Source organism: Yamadazyma tenuis, chromosome 1 (assembly GCF_029203305.1).
Source record: "Yamadazyma tenuis chromosome 1, complete sequence".
Taxonomy (NCBI): domain Eukaryota; kingdom Fungi; phylum Ascomycota; class Pichiomycetes; order Serinales; family Debaryomycetaceae; genus Yamadazyma; species Yamadazyma tenuis.
Window position 1 is genome coordinate 558,972 of NC_089461.1, and position 20,959 is coordinate 579,930.

A 20,959-nucleotide genomic window follows, 5' to 3' on the forward strand; every position below is an offset into this window, starting at 1 on the left:
ATTGTAATTAAATGCGCACTGCGAAGAGATAACTAATAAATGTTATTAACTACATACACGCTACTGACTCCAGACTAGTGATTCACCCTACTTCACTTCTGCCTTTACAAGAGTTGAGTTCTTACACAACTCACCTCTCTCATTAACCAACTTCTTTGGTTCCTGGCCTTCTTCCGTGTAAGTGACTTCAAAGTTTTCGGTGGTGGAGAAGAGTGGTTGACAGGTTTCAAAAATCTTCTTTTTAGGGTTCAATTGCTTCTCTGGCGTACCGTTGAAGTCCTCAAAGAACAACTTGTCACCAGGCTTGGAACCTTCGGGGGGGTTCACAAATTCAACCTCAGTGGGGTTGGAAGCACACAATACCATCCCATTGGATTTAATACCTCTCATGGCCACAGGTTTCAAGTTGGCCACCACAATGACAAACCTTTGTTGCATTTGTTCCAAAGGAATGTACTTGACTAAACCTGAACAGATGGTTCTAGGTTCTTCTTCACCCACGTCAATGGTAGAAACGTAAAGAGAATCAGCGTTGGGGTGCTTGATGGCCTTTTGGATGAATCCCACTCTGAAGTCGATTAAACTTGGGCTTGGAGGCTTTTGGGCGGCTTTTTCAGCAGCAGCCTTTTCGGCGTTGGCCTTGGCTTTAGCAGCCTTAGCAGCCTTTTTGGCATCAGCTTTAGCCTTCTTTTCTTCTTCCGTCACTTCTTTCTTGTTATCCTTCTGGTCGGCATCTTGCTTCTTTGGTGCTTCTGGCTTGGTAGAGGCCACAGGAGCAGCCTTAGGAGCGTCTTCCTTCTTTTTCTTTTCCTTGATTTCTCTGGGAAGCTCCAAGTCCTTGTTGACTTCAAATTTGTCTTTGTGGTCAGTCAAGTTCTGGATCAAGTCTCCCCATCTGACAACGTGTCTGTAGTTGACAAAGTCCTCGGGCTTAAAAGACTTGATGGTGGGCAAAATTGAGTCGAATAACGTCAAGTCTACCTTGTTAAGCTCGTTGCCTAATAAGTAGGTGGAGGATCTCAAGGTGTCGTTGATGGTGACCAACGAATCACTCTCGTTCACCCGCAAGGATAAGGTGGAAAACTGGGATGCTAACGCTTGTTGTTCTTTGGTTAAGTCTTTGGAAGCGTTAATTAAAGTGGACATGTTAAACTTGAGTCTGCTAAAGATTTTGTTCATTGGATTCATCAGTTGAGAATGCGAAAAAATTGGATGGGAGAGTTAGGCAGGGCACGCTTCTTGATAGATGAAGTGAAGAGGAGGAAAGAGTATGAATGAAGATTGTTAATGAGGTGATGAAGAGAATGAAAGGGTATATATCAACGGAGGAATGGCTGTAGAACGTAGTTAGAGTAATTGGTTGGCTGGAGTTGGATCTGTTGAATGGAAAAGGCGGTATAGGCTCACTGCCCCTCTTCACGTCAGCGGTGAACATAAATAGTAGGTTGTTTATTGGTAACAATATATAGGAGTTGGTGGGGAATTTGTGATATGTCAAATATGGTTGATTTCGTTAATAGCCTTCATAATTGATTTGAAGGCAGCAGAAAGGTCCGCCACCGTAAAAGAAAAGTCACAAATCCAGCAGAATCTTTGATTGCGAATAGAACTAGAAACATTGGGTCAAAACGAGAATAGGCAACGGGCCATGTCAAGGAGCGAAAGAACAAACGGTAGGGAACAGAAGGTGAAACACAGGTCTATGTTCAAAAACAACCACCAAGATCAAGAACTAAAGCAAACAAGTCAAACTTGTGATCATATGGACCAAGATTTATAGCAGTTTAGTGGTGCACACGATGTTTTAAACATAGGATACTGTGCAGTCAAACCTAAAAAAGTTAAACCTGTTCTTAAGGCAATAGCTAGCTCTACAAAAGACATTGCCTTTACCGATACAAGCGAGGCGGTTAGGCGGATTTGTCCTTGGAAACCTTAAAAGAATCTAGAAACAGGCCACTGGTAGTGCTATCCACAACATGTCCACCTCAAACGAAGTAGACACCCCCGGAGATGCCGGAGACCAAATATCGGCCATGAATAGTGCATTTTATACTTCACACCCAAGATTGAACTTGTGCAATCTTTAGATCAAGAATCCATAGGCTCTATTGTTTCGGGCGGCTACAAGTCTCCTGGCGGGTAACTTGCATGCCAGGCCCCTTTTCTCCCATTTTTCACAGTCAGAGGACAAGGGAACTTGGGTGATAGGCAGAAGCTCTGGTGGTCTGATTCGCTAACAGACGAACCTCGCCAAGAGGCACTTTACCACCATTCACACGGTAATATAATGGGGAAGATTTGACGAGGGTTGCCGCCAAGGCCGATGTAATAGGAGACAAACTCCAAGCAAGGCAAAGAACTCTCCACTGCGTGTATGACGGACGCGTATCTGTAGAGCGAATGATGTGAGTCTGTGATGCAAGGCAGGCATATATAGCCGGATGTGTACATTGATTAGCGCCGTTTTGAATTGGAAACTGCAGCCGTCACTTGCTCGAATCACAGGCCTTGACTGCATAGATACTTAAAGATTATGCAGGGAATACTAAACCGTTTGAGCAATATGTGTTACCAGTTAAATGGAAAACGGAGAAGTGTTAATCACCGTTTAGAATTATTCTCACTTTTTTTCGGCCTCTCATTTGTGGCTGCAAAATATATAACCTCACATAATAACCACCAACAGCCACACACACTACCATGCTTGGTCTGGCCCAGTCCCAGGTGTCGTTTGTGTCTCCATCCACTATCCCCCGTTCTGCCTCCATCGGCCACCTCATGAACGCTTTCCGCATGTTGGCACAATCACATGCCTCCACCAAACCCAGGTCCTCTGACACCACCAACCAGAGAACACGACCTTTGCAGTCTCCACCCATTCAGGGTGCCACCGCCTCGCCCCAAGCACCCCCATGTGAATCGCAAACATCCGTTACCATCTGCAGCTCGCAGTTCCACAAACGCCTCCGGAGAACAAAACACATCACTCTTAGTGGAACCAATCTCAGGTGCATCAATCTACTGGGCACCATGACCCGGGATTGCCCTGTGCCAGTGGTGGCTCCCGAACATAGAACGGCTGAATTCCCTCTCGCCCACGTAGTGTTCTTTGATAAAATAAAAGATGGTGTGAACTGTGCGCAAGCATCAGGTGATTTCTAAACCACCCATTTCGAGAAGTCTGCAATAGAAGCATTTGCAGGGAAATGTTCGGACAAAAGAAACCATGACCTTGGTGTGAGGTTCACTGATAACGGGTCTGGCAACTATACCAACAGCTGGGTCACGCGTACTGCCAAACACGTGATAGTCCCAATTGGCGGTGAGCACCCCACGTCGCGCGCGATCGGCCAACGGTACCACGAATCAGGCGGTAAACCGCCCATCGCCCCCGCCAGTGCTCGCTGCCCAGGCGGCGGGTCAGCTCCCACGGCTAAGTGTGACACCGAAATCGTACCACTCGATCTAGCACCCAGGATATTTAAGGCACACCAGGACCCTGGTTTAGCCACAAATATGGTTCCTTTAATCCAGTCCGTTATCTCGGCTGAAGACCCACAAAATTCTTCGGACGAGTCCCAATATTCCAAAAACCGTCCAAGAACTCTCCAATCCATTAAAAGCATGCTTCGCGTGTGGCAAATGAATGCGAGAAGATTTCTCGGAGAAAGCGCAGAACTTGAAAATCAGATATTTTCTCCCAACACCCACCGGCCCAGTCAAACAGACGTCCCTGGCATTGATGAAATCGAGAGTGACGAACAGAGTTTAAGTGAGGAGCAGGTTCGGCTAAGATCTTGTCAGAGAAGCAGAAGTCACTCCACGCTTTTGACACATATGGCCACTCCACTGGCATCGGCCGCACCACTGGCGGTGGGCTCGCGCCGTGGGTCGGCCGTGGCCACCCCGCGCCGTGCCAGCAGTCCCGATGAGAGCTTACGTTTCCAGCACCAGGAGTTGAAACTGCAGCTGGACGTGCAACTAGCACTGAAAGTGTCGCGATTGCGTCGACGCTTACACGAGCTCCGGCCCAAGTCACTCTCGCCCTACGCCCACATCCACTCACTGCCAGCGGGCTCCAACATTTAGTCCATCAAGTCGCCCGTCGTTTGACCGGCTGCAAATGTTACACGGATGCCCAGTCCGCAAAATTGTCCCTGGAGGTCTGGTACCACGGGTAGGCTTATTTACGATCACGACTTTCACTACAATAGATGCTAGTGTACTTCTTTCCTCTCTTTGTAAACCCCTAAACATGCACTCTCATGTGGCTGATTCTCACTATGTGGATAATTTGCGGTTTCTTCTCAAAATCTGAATCTTTCATCTTATCGCGACTGAGTCATAATCACCATGGTAGACTTAGACAAGCTCATTAGACCCAATATCTTGACGTTGGAACCCTACAGATGTGCAAGAGATGACTACAAGGTCGGAGTACTCCTTGATGCCAACGAAAACACCCACGGCCCCGCGTTGACAGAGGTGTCGGAGCTTGAAGATTCACTTGAGCTCAATCGGTACCCAGATCCTCACCAACACGAATTGAAGAAGAACATCGTGGACTTCCGAAACTCTCAGCCCAACGTCCACTTGAACCAGTCCTCGCCGAGGTTGGGGGTGGAAAATCTCTGTCTCGGAGTCGGTTCTGATGAGAGTATCGATATGCTCTTGCGATGCGTTTGCACTCCAGGACAAGATAAGTTACTCACATGTCCACCAACTTATGGAATGTATTCCATTTGTGCAGTGATGAACGATGTGCCAGTGGTCAAGGTTCCCCTAACTTTCCCGGAGTTCCAGCTCGATGTCGATGCAGTGGCGAGGACAGTGGAGTCTGATCCACAAATCAAGTTGGTATACTTGACGTCTCCAGGAAATCCTACAGGAAAGTTGATTAAAGTCGATTTGGTTCTTGACCTTTTACGCCGTTTGGCCAACCAGAACGCCTTGGTGATTGTGGATGAGGCCTATGTCGACTTCACGCTTGGTGAAGACGACGAACACAGCCAGTCGATGTCTACGTTGGTCAACCAATACGACAATTTGGTGGTGTTCCAGACGTTATCGAAATCGTTCGGTTTAGCAGGTATTCGGTTGGGAATCACCTACTGTTCCAAACAATTGTCATACTTCTTGAACGCAATGAAGTATCCCTATAACATCTCGAGTTTGACGTCGTCGGTTGCGCTTAGAGCCACAAGCACGGGCTTAAAGGTTATGCGCAAGTATGTTGATAAAATCAAGAAGGAAAGAGCACAGTTAATTGAAAACTTGCTGAACATCGAGGGAGTAGGTAGAAATATTGGAGGGTTAGACTCCAACTTCTTTTTGCTTGAGATCCTCGACAAGAATGGTGTGCCCTCCAATGAATTAGCTCATGAGTTATACACGAAGCTCGCTTCTATTGATCAAGTGGTGGTGAGATTCCGAGGAAAAGAGTTGAACTGTACAGGAGCGTTGCGGATTTCGGTGGGTACTGCTGCCGAAAACACCGTGTTGGTTAGTAAGTTTGCTTCTGCCCTTAAAGAGTTGCGGTAACAAATGCAGTAGTATTTAATATATATAGACTTAAGCTTAAACCTCACTTTTCGCGACCAAAAAAACTTTTCAGTTTTTCACTTCTCAACCTTATAATCCAACCATATGGCCAGACAGAATTTCGTGGGACTTGTGGTGTCGCAGGGAAAGATGCACAAGACCGTCAAGGTAAGGGTGCAGACAAAGATCCATGACGCCAAAATCAACAAGGATGTGTTCAAGAGAAAAGACTATCTTGTGCACGACGAGGGAAACTTGTGCAAAGAAGGAGACATCGTCAGAATCGAGTCTATCCCCAAAATTTCCGCCAGAAAGTTCTTCGCCGTCGCCGAAATCAAGGTCGATAAGGGGCAGCAGTTCGCCTTATATGAGAAGTTGGCCCAAGAAAAAGTGGCTCAAGAAGAATCTCAGTTGGTGAAAGAGTTTGTCAGCCGGAGAGAAAACTTGCAAAGGGTTATCACCAAGATCGAGGACTTGAAGGCCTTGGACAGGATAGTCCACACCGCACAGACAGACCCTGATGCCAGTCGGGAAGCACTTGTAAAGCAGATCAATGAAATCAAGCAAAAGTATAACATCGATTCATGGCCCACGGATAAGCCCGTGTTGGACTTGGAACTTACCAGCGATAAGCTCGAGTTGGCGGAGATGCAAACTAGAGAAACCCATATTCACCGGATTTTAGATGCTTTGATGAGTGACGAAAATGCAGGCGTGAGAAAAGAAATCTTATCGAAGGTGGCCAAAAAGAACGTGGACGAGTTAAAGCCCGGTATCCAGAAAAACATTCTAAGGAAGTACGTGTTAGACGTCCGTAATGAAGTACCTATTAAGTTCTAGTGGTGTATCTCATCGCTTCTCCAGCTTTTGCGATTCGCACCAATGTACATAGAAAAATTAAACATCTAATAAACAAGATACACCCTGCAAAAAAGGTATGCACGGCAGCCATGTCGACGATATCAGACCTACGGACCCGAGATCTGCACACTACTCTGTCTGAACGGCGATATATCAAGATTTCCACCGACTTTTCCAAGTCCCTGCATGTCCTCCCGCTACTTTCCAATGGCTACTCCTACCACAACTCCCAACAACAAGAACATGAACTAGTACCACCGTTATCGTTTGAAAAGCTTCTCGATGCTCCCCTTTCCACTGTTTCCAACATGAATATCCGCCCCGGAGAACGCCATTTTCTTTTCTGGTTCTCCGTATCGTCTATTTTGCCCTTGATCTCTGCGTGCTTAGGGCCCGTAGGCAATATGCTTTCGATCGTGGGTCTTGCCGAGTCATGGCGCCTCGATACCACGACGTTAGAGCCGGTACCAGACCCAACTGCTGTGCAAGTCCTCAACTCGCTTAGTCTTGCGTTCGGGTTGATAGGCAATACTTCGTTGTTGGTGAACTTTTCCAACCCCAAAGCATATATTATTGCCCAGACAGTTTCGATAACATGCTGGGTGGTGGCATCGCTCTTACTCGTGGTGGGTCTTGTGGTTCTCAATGCCGTGTACATGACTCCAGGTCACACGCGGTCGGAGGGCCACTGGTTTTCTGTGTTCACGGTGGCTCTCTACTTGATGTGCACCTTCACGATGTCACTCAACACCATTGGCTATCTCTTGGGAAAGTACCCGGCGCTCTTGAATCTTAACAAGACGGAGAAGGCGTTGATGCGGTACACGGTGGCACTAACGGTGTGGCTTGTCATCGGCACCTGTTCTTGTCGTAGACTTATTGATGGGCTTGAGTATGGAACTGCATTATACTATTGCGTGGTGTCGGTATTAACTATAGGGCTAGGCGACATCATACCATTGTCTTCAGGGGCCAAAGCGTTTATTCTCATATTTTCGTTGGTGGGGGTCATACTTATTGGTTTGGTTATTGCTATGATTCGTCAAGTGCTGCACAACACCAACAATCCAGTTGTGCACTGGCACCATATGGAAGTGGAGCGGAAAAAGTGCTTGGAATTGATTGAAAAGAACCATGTTAAACTCCATGAAGGTGATGGGTTCCGGATAATGCGTCGTATCGAGCACAAGTGTCGGCTGCAACAAGAAGTTTCCAGTGTTATCCTCAACTTGGGAGTTTTTGCTGCGTTATGGCTTCTTGGGGCCGTGGTGTTCCGGTACGTGGAGGGCTGGCTGTACTTCAATGCCGTATACTTCTGTCTTCTTTGTTTGATCACCATTGGCTACGGAGACTTTGTTCCCGTGTCGGCGTTGGGACATGCGTTCTTCGTGTGCTGGGCCATCGCCGCCGTGCCGCTAATGACAATGCTTATCTCAAACTTGGGTGATACTCTCTTTGATGCCTACAGCCTTGCACTGCTTTTTGGAACGATTCGAATGCATGTACGGTATTTATTTTACGGTCCTCCCAACAAGTTCAAGGCCAATTCCCACTCTCTCCACCCTGTCGATTCTATCAACCGAGAACTCGGTGAAGAAGTCCTCTCGACAGATAGTACTACACCGTCTCCAGAACCGGCTCATAGTGTCCATCTACGCCCACATCCACATGGGCTTCGTGAGAAGCTTGAAACAAAGATCAAGACGCAAAAAGAAGACTTGGTGCTGATACTTGACTTTCTCAACCAGTTGAAACCTCTTCTTGAAGACACCCTTGACTCTCCTTCCATTGAGTACAAGTTTGACGAATGGAAGGCTTTGGTGCATCTGTTACAGCGAGGTACTGAAGAAAGTCAACACGATACCTACTACTGGCTTGGGGACGAATCACCTTTGCGTTTACCATTGAAAGAGCCAAATTATTTCATCACCCGGATCTTTTTCCGCATAGAAAGTGAGCTACTTCGTTTGATTCGAGAGCTGGACCAGGAACTCGAGGACTTAACTGCTAAGAAGCAGCAGCTCCCTCAAGGGCCTTTTGAGTAGTTTTTCGCAGCTACTTTTCGTGTGTGGTAAATTCGCGTATGTCGATGTTTTTTATCGACAGTCGATAACATTACTCATTATCTGCCCAAACACAGTCAACTGCGGGTTTGTCATCGTTAGAACTACAAGATATGGCCCAGCACCTCAGCACCGATTCGCTCAGCCTGCTGACCCCTCCTGTGCCGTCCTTTCCCCATGACCCGGTGGTGTTCCGGTTTGCAGCCATCACAATCACTTTATCTCAGCTCCGTTATCTTACATTTTCCCTTATCGGCATCGCTTTATTGTGGCCTTGGAATGCTTTCTTGCTGGCAAGTGCTTACTATGGAGAGAGATTCTCCCATACCTTGTCCCTTATCAAAATCTACTCTTCCACCATGATGACGGTATCTACCTTGACCTCAACCGTCTATACATATTATTTATCACAGGTACAAAAGGGCGTTAACTATCGTGCCCGTATATACATGGGACTTAGCCTTACTGTTGGTGTGTTTGTGGTGATGGCCTTTTCATGCATTTCTTGGTGGTTTATCACCATGGAGGATACGGTGTTTTTTGTGGGTTTGATGGCCATGGTATTTATGGCATCAATAGCAACAGGACTTGCCCAGAACGGCACTATGGCCACTGTCAACGTCTTGGGAAGCATCTACGCCAATGCGGTGATGGTGGGTCAAGCTATTGCCGGGGTGTTGCCTTCTATCGCTCTTATCATCTCCATTTTGGTGGTTGGCGAACACACCACTGAAGCCTCGGGCCCTAGAAAAGACTATGGGGTGTTTGTGTACTATATTACAGCAAGTCTTGTGGCGTTGGTGTCCATGTCTCTTCTTTGGTGGGTGAATGTCTATAAGTCCCACAACCAGTATCGGCTTTTGAACGAAACATTAGAGGGTGAGCAGTCTATTGACTCTAGTGCTAACGACGTCGATGAGCCAGAAATCCAGCAGAACTACGTTTCTTTTGGGGTGTTGTGGTCGAAATTGAAGTTCATTGTGCTGTCTATATTCTTCACGTTTGCTGTCACGCTTATATTCCCGGTGTTTGCGTCTACGGTCGAATCTGTCAACTACGACTCCAACTTCCGTCTCTTCAAGAAGGACATTTTCATCCCATTCCTGTTTTTGGTGTGGAACTTGGGAGATCTTTTGGGGCGTATTTGGTGTGGAGCACCAGGTTCCAGGTTCTTAATTAATAAACCTTCCAAGTTAATCACGTACTCGTTGGCTCGTTTGGTTTTCATTCCTTTGTTTTTGACCTGTAACATCCACCCGTACACTTCGGCATCGCAATCGAGTGCTTTAATTAACTCTGACCTCTGGTACCTTATGCTCCAGATGTTGTTTGGATTATCAAACGGGCAATTGTGCACTTCATGCTTCATGATCGTTGGGAACTTCTGTGATACAGATGATGAGAAAGAAGCTGCTGGTGGGTTCACAGCGGTGTTTTTGAGTGTCGGGTTGGCGTTTGGTAGTGTTTTCAGCTATCTTCTCGTTATTGCAATCAATTAGAGTTTAGATTGCAAAAACCATGATTTATTCCAATGCAGTGGAAAGATAATGTTGATAAACCATCATGAAACATCATGAAGCATCATGAAAGAATAATTGCTCCAAGTTTACGCCAGACATCTACTCATATACTAATACATTTTACAACATGTCTCATAAATACTCCTATTATTTAGGCTATGCCACATCAGGCACCGATCGCGCGCAGTAGATTTGTTAGAACCGAAACACCTTCAATCATACAATGTCATTTTGGGATAAAAATAAGGATAGCTTTAAATCAACTGGAATAGCTGCGGTGAAGGGAATCGGTAAAGGGGGCATGGCTCTCGGGAAGGCGGGTGTTCGGACGTACAAGAACCATCAGGGAACCCCCAATTCTTCTTCAAAAGAAGAAGTGGTGGAAGAACCATTGGGACCAGGACCGCCGCCGTTGTCTAAAGACCAATTGAGCACGCTACCACCTCCTCCAGCACGCAACGTGGAAGGCAGGATATATGTGCCAGGTGCTCCGTCTGCCAATCCGCTTCAGGTGTATGGTAGTGGAAATCAGCCTCAAAATCAGTCTCAAAATCAGTATCAAAATCAGTATCAAAATCAGTATCAACCCTATCAAAACCAGCCTCAACAGTCTCCGTATCAAACTCAGTCACAGACTCAACCACAATACCATCAACCTGAATCACAATATCAACAGCCTCAATCACAATATCAACAGCCTCAATCACAATATCAGCAATCTCAACCATCACAGCAGCAATACCAGCAGCCTCAACAACCGCAGCAACAGCCTCAACAACCGCAGGAGCAGTACCAACAACCTCAACAGCAGTACCAACAACCGCAACAGCAATACCAACAACCGCAACAGCAGTACCAACAACCGCAACCTCAGCAGACTCCACCACAGTACCAACAGCCTCCTCAACAGGTCGCTCAACAGCCTCAGGCTCCTCAGGCTCCTCAGGTTCCTCAGGCCCCTCTGTACCAGCCTGTAACCCAACCAATTCCCTATCAACAGCCACTTCAACAGCCTCAACCCCCAGCCCAGGTTCCACCACCAGCAGCACAACCTCAGCAGCCACAAGCTTTTCTTCAGCAGCTCCAACAACTGATCCAGGCACAACCATCTGCTCCCTCATCAAACCATGGCTCTGCCCAGCCCAACTATTCTCCTCCATTGACTCAGAACTATGGTCCTCAATTACTGGGTGGCCCCTCGGCACCTCCAATCTCTCAAAGAGCAGCTGCTCCACTACCACCCCGGGCTGTTCAACCACCCCAGCAAGCATCACCACAAGCTTATCAACAGACACCTTCTCAAGATGCTCAACCCCAAACATTTAATGCTCAACCCCAGACACTGGCTCCACCAGTTCAACCAACATACCAACCACCAGTTCAACCAACATACCAACCACCAGCTCAGCAAGGATATCAAGCCTCAGCTCAACCAATATACCAACCACCAGTCCAACAAGTCCCTCCTCCAGCTCAACAAACATACCAGCCAGAACAGACATACCAAGCCCAAGAGGACGAAGCCCCGAAGCAGAAAACTCCATTACCGGACCCTTCCTCGTTTGCTCCTCCTCCTGTGCACAAGGCCCGTTCTTCGCTATCTCCACCACCTTCAGCACCGGCAAGAGTCTCAGAAGCTACTTCTTCCGTGTCGGCATCTCCAGCCTCTTCAACTCCAGCACAGTCGCATACCACGTTGGCTACTCACACCTCAGTTTCTTCTCGTGGCAAGGAACCTGTTAAAGTGCCAGTTCCCGCGTTGGCTGCTGGTATCGATGTTACCAAATTTGTTCCCCCTCCTAAACCTTTCCATGGAACCCCCGTGAACACTGGTGGTCTGTCTCATGTGGTGCCCAATACTTCCAGACCAGTGCCACTGCTTCCTCCAAGAGCTCCTTCTGTACCTCTGGTATCTCCTCCTGTTGAGACTAAGAAGGCACCCCCTCCGAAACCTTTGAAGAAGCCAACAATCACAATGCCCAACGATCCTCCTCCTTATAGAGAATCAGAAGGTAACAAGTCTTCTCCTCAACCATCAGAACCGGAGAAAGCAGTTCCTTCAGTGAAGCCAAAACCAAAGGCATTACTGTCGGCTTCAACGGTGTCACAGACTTCCTTGGAAAGCGAACTTGAGGCGACGTTAGCGAAGCGGTTTGCACCGCTATCAGTGAAACTGGAAGCGTCTCTGGTGGCGCTGGAAGAGGTTCTGATGAAGCCTAGTTCGAACCTTGAAAGTCCCACTAAACCTAAACCCCTTCTCAAACCTAAACCTCAATTAACACCTAAACCTCAGTTGGTACCTAAGCCTGATACAGATGGTGCTCTACCCCCTCCTGCTCCACGCAGAAATTATTGAGCCCAACAATAAGCATTAACTTTGTAACCAATATTGATATAGAACCCACAATAATTCATTTTGCAACTTCGCAGTTTCTCGCGATGCTCTAAAAATCAATTCACCACACAGATGACTAACGAAGAAGTTGCAGTAGCACCTTCGCTATCCACTCATCAGGGTGAAGATGCTTTCACCTTTCAGAGGTATGACCATTCTTCTAATAATCGCAAGCATTTGTCCTTACAACCGGTTGAGAACGGCCCTGAGCTCGACCAGTTGATCTACAACTACTACAGCATCGAGGAAACCATTGAGTTTATAAAATCCAAACCACAATGTAAGAGGGTGACGCTACAGTTCCCTGATGAACTTGTGTGTGATTGTAGTGCTGTGGCCCAGGCTATATCTTCAAAACTTGACATTGAGATTATGAAGACACCTTCAACTTGTGGAGGTAACTCCGACTGCTCATGCCCCAACTCCATAGACATTGAAAATGATGAAAAACAAACGGTGTGGATCCTCGCCGACACATCATATTCCCCTTGTTGTGTGGATGAAGTGGCTGCCGAACATGTCAAGGGTGACGTTGTCATTCACTATGGGGACGCATGTTTGAATCCTGTCAGCAAGGTGCAAGTAGCCTATGTGTTTGGAAAGCCTGCTGTAAATATTGATGAAACCGTGAAAGAATTCCAAAAAAAATACGAGGACAGCAGCAGCCGAGTATTACTTATGGCAGATGCTCCTCATTCATACATAATGCATTTGGTGTACGAAAAATTGCATCCAATATACCCAAACATCGCCTTCGCTGATATCCTGCAAGAATCATTTCCACACTCCACAATAATTGGATACAAGCCCATGTCGTCAACAATGGACTTACAACTTCTTAATAGAACCTTTCATCACTTGGTAGATGATGAAGACGAAGAGCTTGAACAGCTATTGATGTCCTATGATTTGTTCCATATCAGCGTTCCTGAAGCACCCAGATTATTGAAACTCACAACCGTTTTCCAATCTGTAACGCTATTTGACCCTGTTGAGGGCACAACATCCCAAGGCCCATTCCCTAACTTGATGCGTCGTTATCGGTATATGCATATGGCTAGGTCAGCTGGTACTATTGGTTTACTTGTGAACACATTATCTTTATCAAACACCAAACTTTTGTTGAACAAACTAAAGGCCAAGATCATTGAAGCCGATAAAAAGCAGTATATGTTTGTAGTTGGAAAGCCGAATGTGGCCAAGTTATCCAACTTTGAGCCTATAGACATCTGGTGTATTTTGGGATGTGATCATCAAGGTATCATAATTGACCAGAACAACGAGTACTTTAAACCTATCATCACGCCCTTCGAGCTTCTTTTAGCTCTCAACCAAGAGTTATCCTGGAACGGGAAGTGGGAAACTGACTTTGGGAAACTCTTGGTCCAACTCAAACAGAATGAGAATGAGAATGAACATGAAGACCATAATTCTGAAGACGATGAACCTCAATTTAACCCGGTAACCGGCAAGTTTGCCAGCTCTTCCACACCCTTGCGTCGTCCCCAGTACTTGCAAGTGGAAACTTCCACAACTACAAATACTGAAAATGCTCAGACAAATGCTCTTGTGAACAGATTTTCCAGCGAGGTGGTTATAAGAGACACTGTTTCCACCGCTGCTGCCCAACTCCAAACCAGACACTGGACAGGCTTGGGCAGTGATTATGTGGACGATGAAGAAAATGCCAAGGGGGCTTTGGTAGAAGACGGAATCAAGGGAATTGCCAGAGGTTACGAATTCGATGTAAATAATAATAGTTAAGAACAATTTATATTCGCAGCCATCGACTTTCGAGCCACCGCAGCGAATTTAACTATATCAACAATGTGCAATGTAGATACAATGGTATTGTTTGCCACGAGACACTGGAATGTGTTGATAGTTGCAAGCCTTACTATATGGTAAGTATCCGAAGTTTTCATGCGATTTGTGTGTTTACTAACTTTCCAGGGTGTATCTGAAGCAACCAGTCTGGAGTGTCATTCTGTTCATTTTGATCGCTATCAAGATATTTACAAATGTTGATATGTGGACACGAACGTATTCCCGACACGTACCATTGAGCAAAGATGATGTGGCCGTGGTGGTAGGAGGCGCCAGAGGACTCGGAATAGAAATGGTAAAACAGCTTACCAACAAATATAAAGTGAAGAAGGTGATTATCATAGACATGAACAAGCCAGAAGTCCGACATCAAGACATAACTTTCATTCCGTGTAATGTGGGAGACAAGAAGAAGTATGCTGAGGTGCTACAGAATGTGATAGACGAATGTGAAGCCAGTGGTGACAAGATTAGGGTGTTTGTCACCAATGCTGGTATAAGACACAGTAAATCGGTACTACAATTGAGCATGGAAGAGATCGATGAGATATACGATGTAAACGTATTTTCCTATATTCAAGGCATCCGGGCATTACTAAAACACCACATGAAACATCCCCAAGACAGCCTATCGATAGTGACAGTGTCTTCGGTGTTGGGGATACTTGCACCTCGAAATTTGACCATATACTCGTCTACCAAAGCTGCCTTGAGCCAAATTCACGAAGGTTTAGCTCAGGAGTTGGTGGACTTCCCCAGTATCAGAATGTTGCTTGTGTTACCTGGACAGCTACTGCGAGGAATGTTTGACGATGTGAGTCCTTCTCGGACTTTTTTTGCACCTGTGGTGGACCACATCAAATTGGCTAAGGACATTATGGATAGAGTGAACAACGGGCAGTGTGGGGTGTTGAGTGAGCCTATTTATGGAAAATTGTTACCAGTGGTGAAATGTCTACCTTACTCGATTATACAGTTGTGTAGAAGATTTTCACAGATGGACCAGAAGGTCAGGGACAATTCATAGACAAGAACAATACATAGATCATTACGTGTATTAGTGAAGTATTTAGTTTCGCTTTTTTCCAACCTTCTCTATTTCCTTACTAAGCAACTGCTTGAGAAGTTCCGGTTGGAACATGGAGAAGTTGTCAAAAATCTTCATGAATTCAATGTGAGTTTTGACGCTCTGTTGCCTCTCTTCGCCAAACCTCAATTCTATGTTGTAGACTGGTTCGTACTTGGGACTGCTTGTAACTATAGTGATCTGTTCGTTATTATCATTGAACCCCACGTATTTGATGTTCTTGAACCTCTTAGAATTGGTCAAGAAAAATAAAACCCCACTGATTGCAAAGTACACAGCTAGAATTAACACCGTGAGGGTGAAAGATTCGTTGAACGGGATCTTCTTTTCAATGAGGAATAATCCACCACTCAAAAGGACAGTTAAAACGCCAAGTGCTAATTTGATATCGGTGAGTTTAAATGATTCGCTGTACCCAAGGCCTCCAAGAATGTCGGACAAGTTGTCGTCGACGATTGTGCGCAATTGTGCCACATTGCTAAAGGTATGTTAGTTTGGTAGTGGAAAGGTTGCTAAGTATCTTCTACATACTATAAGTTTGGTTTCGTAGTTGACATTGATGGTGGTGGTGGTGGAAAATTACGTGTTGGAAATTGTGTGAGCGCGCTGCCAAAATGTTTTTATGTACATAAAGTTTAGTAGTTTGATGAGAGAAGAACAAGCTTCTTCTTTTTCTTGTTCTTTTTCTTCCCAACAACTTCTTCCTGTCTTTCCATTTCTTCCTTGGCCTTTCTGATCATCTCTTCAGCATCCCAATCGTCTCCACTAGTCGGATCGGTAGAGTTTTCAGACTTCTTCACCTTAGTTCCCCAGACAGTGGTTTCGTATGCTGCTACAGAAGATTCATCCGAGTCAACCGCTTCCTCTTCATTGCCCTCAGAGGAAAGAAGTGGCAACTCTCTATTGTCAATGATAGAAAGACTGCCAAAGTTGGCAGAACCGTAAAATAGTTCCTCATCATAGAGTTCATGGTACTCTTCGAAACGGCTCAGCTTAGAAGGGTCATTTTCCCGTTCATAAAAGAGCATTGCCTTCCTCTCCTCTTCAGTTTCAGCTCTCTTCTTCGCCCGGTCCTCTTTTTCGAACTTTCGCTGTGATTTCTTTGTCCTCTTGACCAAGTCATCTTTGAAAAGTTCCCAAGTATCATTCGATATATACTCGTTGTTGTGCCAATTACACTGTAGGAACCCAATAGAAGTGCCCCAGGGGAGATGTGAAAGGTACTTGTACTTCTTCAAGGAGTTCTCGGGGGTTAGCTCTTCATACTGAATGTTTTCCACCTTTGCAATCACAACAGACGGTAAGTTTCCATACTCGTTGTTATAGTTGGACTTCAATACCTTGATATCCAATGGAGATAACACAAAGGTCGCTCTGGCATTGAAACCAGTTTCGTAATAGAAAAAGCTATTGGACGAGTCGATATTGTCATTTTTCACAATCGACTCGGCCTTGATAGGGTTGGATTCTTCCTGGTTGTACCATTTGACCCACCTATCGATGTCCTTGTTGATCTCATCGATGGCAAGCATGGAGTACTTGCCATCGTCGTTGTATAATTCCTTCTCTTCGGCATATGTCTTTAGTATCTGCTCCTTTTCCTGATTATACATCTTGAAAATGTACACCAAGTCGGCCTTGAAGAGCCTCAGGTACGGAGTCAAATCGGGATCTGTCATGTCCACGGATGGAAAGTTTTTAATCTGATAATGAATTTCTTCGATGGCTCTTGGAACCGCAAATAGCCTACTGTGGGGTCTCGACATAAGACTCATGATCACATCGTCCCCCACCTTTGGTGTTTCAAACCGATCGTCCACATCTAAGATCAAAGCGGGTTTGGTCTCATTTTTCCGAATAATGGAAGAGCACAAAGGACAGTCATTATACTTCTCCACCACCGCCGCCGACTGCTTCTTCTTGTTGGTGGGAATCTCTGTGTCGAGCAACGACAACAAACACTTGAGGCAGAGAATGTGGCCACAAGATGTGATCATTCTGGGAGCTATGGGGGTGTCGGAAAGGCATATTGGACAGGCATTTCCAGTAGGAACCACTATTCGAATGACATTCTCCGGAGATACCGGTACATTGGGGTCAATCTCCTGTGACTTGTAGTCACCTCTATAGTCGACCACAAATTTATAGTTCAAGTTGATAAAACCCATTCCTCTCAAAGGCACTTTGTATCTGTCAGCAGAAGGATCGTTGAAAGAATTTCGAGAAGACCGAAGACGCCTGGATTTTGGCTTAGAATGTCTACTTTTGTACTCATCCAGCTCTTTATACGGCTGGTAGTGGATAAGGTGGTTCAATGAAATCTGGTTCTGTCTATTATTCCCATTTACTTTCTTACCCATCCACAATTGACTGTCAAGGTGCAGAGGAACAGTTCCAGATTTCTTTCTGGATTGAGTAGGCATTGCCTTGGACCTACTTGTGGCGGATACTTGGGAAGCTTGCGTGGATAATGAGGAATCGGAATGCTGACTCATTTTGTATGCATAATTGGGGTAATGGGATATGTAGAAAGGTGGTTTCCAAGGGTCTGGCAACCGGTCAAGAAGGGGTGGGTAACACTGGTGCTATCCACAGAGGTGTTCCGGATGGTGGCCAGTGAATTTAGCAAGTGGCTCCAGCAAACAAACCTTTTGGATGTGTTGCTAGTGGAAATAAGCAGCACTTAGAAAATCCCCATCTGATGGGTTAATAAATAGACAATCGCGCAGTAATTTTTATTGGAAACATACACACCCATTAGCTTAAAACCGACTATGACAAACAATCCATATGAACGGTTACCGGGTTCGGGAGACACGGGCAGTCATGGCGGCACGTACATGCCAGCAATGCCTCCCAGCTACCACGAGTCTGGTGGCGATGATTCTTCCAATCCTATACCCGATACCAGTCATGTGGGCAATGCTGAAGATATGGAGCAGTTTGAAATCGATGATTTTGACTACGACGCTAGTCCTCACAAAGAAGGCTTTTTGAAGCGGGCATCGTTCTTCACCAAGAAGTTCGCCACCGCCTTCAGCAATCGGGTCATTGATCCGGTTACTAATTTAATAGATCCTATCTACGAGGGCTTACTGTTCGTCAACCTGCAATATGAAAGATCCATATTAAAAATTGGTAACCCGTTGGTCGTCAAGCGGTTGGTATACGTTGCGTTCATGGTGGCGGTGTTCTACTTGGTGACACGCCAAACCGTCAATGAAAGCATCAATGGTACAAGCGGTGGTGCCTTTTCTTCAGGGAAATTTTACGATATCGACAAGCTTTCAAATATTATTGAAGACCACATAGACCCAAAGTCCATGAAAGAACACTTGGAGTACTTTTCTTCAATGCCCCATGTGGCTGGTACCTCGGGGGACTTGGCCTTGAGTAAATACATTGAAACTTTCATGAAGAACAACGGTATACAGAAGATTCAGAACGTGGAACTCCGAAGTTACTTGAACTATCCGGCTGCCAGTAAAGCGAAGACCATTGTCAAGGTCTCCGATGGCTCTTTTGAGGCCACTTTAAACGAAATGGATATTATGGAGATGGAGTACATTGGCTTCAATCCCAATGCTTTAAACACTGATACTGAAGTTGAGGGCCATATGGTGTATGCGAACTACGGAACTGAAAAAGATTTCAACGATTTGGCAGATGCTAACGTGGTCTTGAAGGATAGCATATTGTTAATCAAGTATGGTGGTTCCTTACCAGAAGCCAACAAAATTGAGTTGGCCAAAAAGAAGCAAGTGAAAGCGATTTTGTTTATCTCTCACAAGTTTACCACCGGTAAGGATGATGACAAGCAAGACATCGATACAGTCATTGAAAGACACAACGTTGGGAACGGCAGATATAGTACTGGTGACGTTTTGACTCCTGGTTGGGCTTCAGAGGATGGTTATGTTAGTAGATTGTTATGGTTCAAATCTGAGTCCACCCCCAAGCTTCCTACCATTCCATTGTCTTACAAGGATGGACAGGAATTGCTTTCCAGACTAGGAAATACAGGTTTTAAATTTGAACATGATATTTACTCTGGAGACAAAACAGATGACGTTTCTAAGAGAATCAAGGTTAGAATTGGGAATAATCACAAGGATACCCACCAAATATGGAATGTTGTGGGATCTATCTTGGGAAGAGAACAGAATGAGAAAAGTGTGATTATAGGTTCCGCTAGAGACTCCTCGTGTTTCGGTACTATGTCAAGTAATTCCGGTAGTGTGGTGATGCTTGAATTGATTAAGTTATTTACAACCATGCAGAGGAAGTTCAACTGGACTCCGGCAAGAACCATCACCTTTGTATCTTTTGATGCCACCAACTACAATTTAGCAGGCCTGACAGAATGGATAGAAGATCGAAAGAAAACCCTTCAAGAACAAGGATATACTTATATTGATCTTAGTGATGCAGTTGCAGGAGATGATTTGACTATTAAAGCCAATCCTTTTTTGCATGATATTATAAAAGAGTGCCTCAAGAGTGTCGGAAGCTCCACAATTCAAGCTAGAGGCAACAAGAAACTTCAACATAAAGATAAGTCTTTGTCGTTGCACGAACTATTTAAGCTCAAAAATAAGGGCCTGGACAGAATCTCAAATAACATGATTGAAGAAAAAAACTATGTTCCATTTATCAACTTGCTTAATGTGCCATCGGTGGAAATCAAGTTTGAAGGTTACAGTTATCCTAAGCACTCGTGCTATGACAATTTTGAGCATTTTGAAAAATCCAAGATAGATCCATCCATGAAGAAACACAGTCAGCTTGTAGAGTTATTGGCCAAGTTGATTTTGAATTTAGCCGAACAGGCTGTTATCCCTTTTAAATTCGGAGAATTTGTCGACAGGTTAAACGAGTATCAAGGTGATTTGGAGAAGTATATTAATGAAGCTATCAGAACCGATGGTAAGGCCAATGAGCCGGTGATGCATTTTGAGAAGTTGACCAAATCGTTCAATACCTTAAGAGAATCTGCAAATCTCTTTGACGAATGGACTGATAGTTGGAAGAAATTCATTGTGCAGTCTGCTGAGATGGAGCCTTCAATACTTGCGATGAAGAGATGGAGGTGGAATGACTGTTTGGTGGAGTTCAATGAACAGTTTATTAGTAAAGACATGCAACATCCACGTCCTGGGTATTTGAACTTATTGTTTGGTATACCGTACAATGCTCCTCCAACAGATAATGGTCACTACCAGTGGAATACATTCCCAGCCGTCAGAGATTATGTTGATCAGAAGGATTGGGGAAGAGCCCAGTTTGAAATCGATAGGTTGGCAAATATAATGGAACTTGCAGCCACTCAGTTTGCAGCCTACTAGAAAAGTTTAGGTTTATAGGGATTTGGAATATATGGATTTATACAGAGACACTATGAAATTATAAATTATGGGGTTATTGGGGATGTTTACATAATGGTAATCTTGATGGAGTTATAATTGCCTTTAGCAATGACTTTCTCTGGGGTTGTTTGCGGTAGTTCTTAGATTTAAATTCTTTTCTTCCTGGACCAGAATTTCCCATAAGTTGTATTTTGAATTACTAATCTCTTCCCAAAATGTGAAGAGATAATGATGGCTCCTATCAACTCAAGTGTTCCCAGACCATCAACAGTGTTGACATATTGGTGAAGTTATAA

The 20,959-nt window shown here is 45.1% G+C and overlaps 10 protein-coding genes across 10 annotated transcripts; 7 read left to right on the forward strand and 3 right to left on the reverse strand. All coding sequences in view use genetic code 12, as the record gives it.

Moving 5' to 3' along the window:
* Nucleotides 1–87: 87 nt before the first annotated feature.
* On the reverse strand, nucleotides 88–1,179 carry ARC1 (G4 quadruplex nucleic acid binding protein; the record flags this gene model as incomplete). Its single annotated transcript, XM_066157429.1, has 1 exon — nucleotides 88–1,179. The coding sequence occupies one exon, from the start codon at nucleotides 1,177–1,179 to the stop codon at nucleotides 88–90; it is 1,092 nt and encodes a 363-aa protein (XP_066013526.1).
* Nucleotides 1,180–4,356: 3,177 nt separating this feature from the next.
* HIS5 (histidinol-phosphate transaminase) lies at nucleotides 4,357–5,544 on the forward strand (the record flags this gene model as incomplete). Its single annotated transcript, XM_006687707.2, has 1 exon — nucleotides 4,357–5,544. The coding sequence occupies one exon, from the start codon at nucleotides 4,357–4,359 to the stop codon at nucleotides 5,542–5,544; it is 1,188 nt and encodes a 395-aa protein (XP_006687770.1).
* A 105-nt stretch (nucleotides 5,545–5,649) lies between these two features.
* TOK1 (Potassium channel) lies at nucleotides 5,650–8,450 on the forward strand (the record flags this gene model as incomplete). Its single annotated transcript, XM_006687709.2, has 3 exons — nucleotides 5,650–6,366; nucleotides 6,462–6,479; nucleotides 6,564–8,450. 3 exons carry the CDS (start codon nucleotides 5,650–5,652, stop codon nucleotides 8,448–8,450), a joined length of 2,622 nt encoding a protein of 873 aa, XP_006687772.2.
* Nucleotides 8,451–8,917: 467 nt separating this feature from the next.
* Nucleotides 8,918–9,967, forward strand: PSN45_000280 (uncharacterized protein; the record flags this gene model as incomplete). The annotated part of the gene is made up of 1 exon (XM_006687710.2): nucleotides 8,918–9,967. One exon carries the CDS (start codon nucleotides 8,918–8,920, stop codon nucleotides 9,965–9,967), a length of 1,050 nt encoding a protein of 349 aa, XP_006687773.2.
* Nucleotides 9,968–10,211: 244 nt separating this feature from the next.
* Nucleotides 10,212–12,344, forward strand: PSN45_000281 (uncharacterized protein; the record flags this gene model as incomplete). The annotated part of the gene is made up of 1 exon (XM_066157430.1): nucleotides 10,212–12,344. The coding sequence occupies one exon, from the start codon at nucleotides 10,212–10,214 to the stop codon at nucleotides 12,342–12,344; it is 2,133 nt and encodes a 710-aa protein (XP_066013527.1).
* Nucleotides 12,345–12,455: 111 nt separating this feature from the next.
* DPH2 (Diphthamide biosynthesis protein 2) lies at nucleotides 12,456–14,147 on the forward strand (the record flags this gene model as incomplete). The annotated part of the gene is made up of 1 exon (XM_006687712.2): nucleotides 12,456–14,147. The coding sequence occupies one exon, from the start codon at nucleotides 12,456–12,458 to the stop codon at nucleotides 14,145–14,147; it is 1,692 nt and encodes a 563-aa protein (XP_006687775.1).
* A 63-nt stretch (nucleotides 14,148–14,210) lies between these two features.
* Nucleotides 14,211–15,237, forward strand: PSN45_000283 (uncharacterized protein; the record flags this gene model as incomplete). Its single annotated transcript, XM_066157431.1, has 2 exons — nucleotides 14,211–14,287; nucleotides 14,337–15,237. The coding sequence occupies 2 exons, from the start codon at nucleotides 14,211–14,213 to the stop codon at nucleotides 15,235–15,237; spliced, it is 978 nt and encodes a 325-aa protein (XP_066013528.1).
* A 42-nt stretch (nucleotides 15,238–15,279) lies between these two features.
* SPC2 (signal peptidase complex subunit spc2) lies at nucleotides 15,280–15,854 on the reverse strand (the record flags this gene model as incomplete). Its single annotated transcript, XM_006687715.2, has 2 exons — nucleotides 15,280–15,775; nucleotides 15,829–15,854. The coding sequence occupies 2 exons, from the start codon at nucleotides 15,852–15,854 to the stop codon at nucleotides 15,280–15,282; spliced, it is 522 nt and encodes a 173-aa protein (XP_006687778.1).
* A 78-nt stretch (nucleotides 15,855–15,932) lies between these two features.
* On the reverse strand, nucleotides 15,933–17,792 carry PSN45_000285 (ubiquitin-protein ligase; the record flags this gene model as incomplete). The annotated part of the gene is made up of 1 exon (XM_066157432.1): nucleotides 15,933–17,792. The coding sequence occupies one exon, from the start codon at nucleotides 17,790–17,792 to the stop codon at nucleotides 15,933–15,935; it is 1,860 nt and encodes a 619-aa protein (XP_066013529.1).
* A 279-nt stretch (nucleotides 17,793–18,071) lies between these two features.
* On the forward strand, nucleotides 18,072–20,642 carry PSN45_000286 (glutamate carboxypeptidase II; the record flags this gene model as incomplete). Its single annotated transcript, XM_006687716.2, has 1 exon — nucleotides 18,072–20,642. The coding sequence occupies one exon, from the start codon at nucleotides 18,072–18,074 to the stop codon at nucleotides 20,640–20,642; it is 2,571 nt and encodes an 856-aa protein (XP_006687779.2).
* Nucleotides 20,643–20,959: the final 317 nt, after the last annotated feature.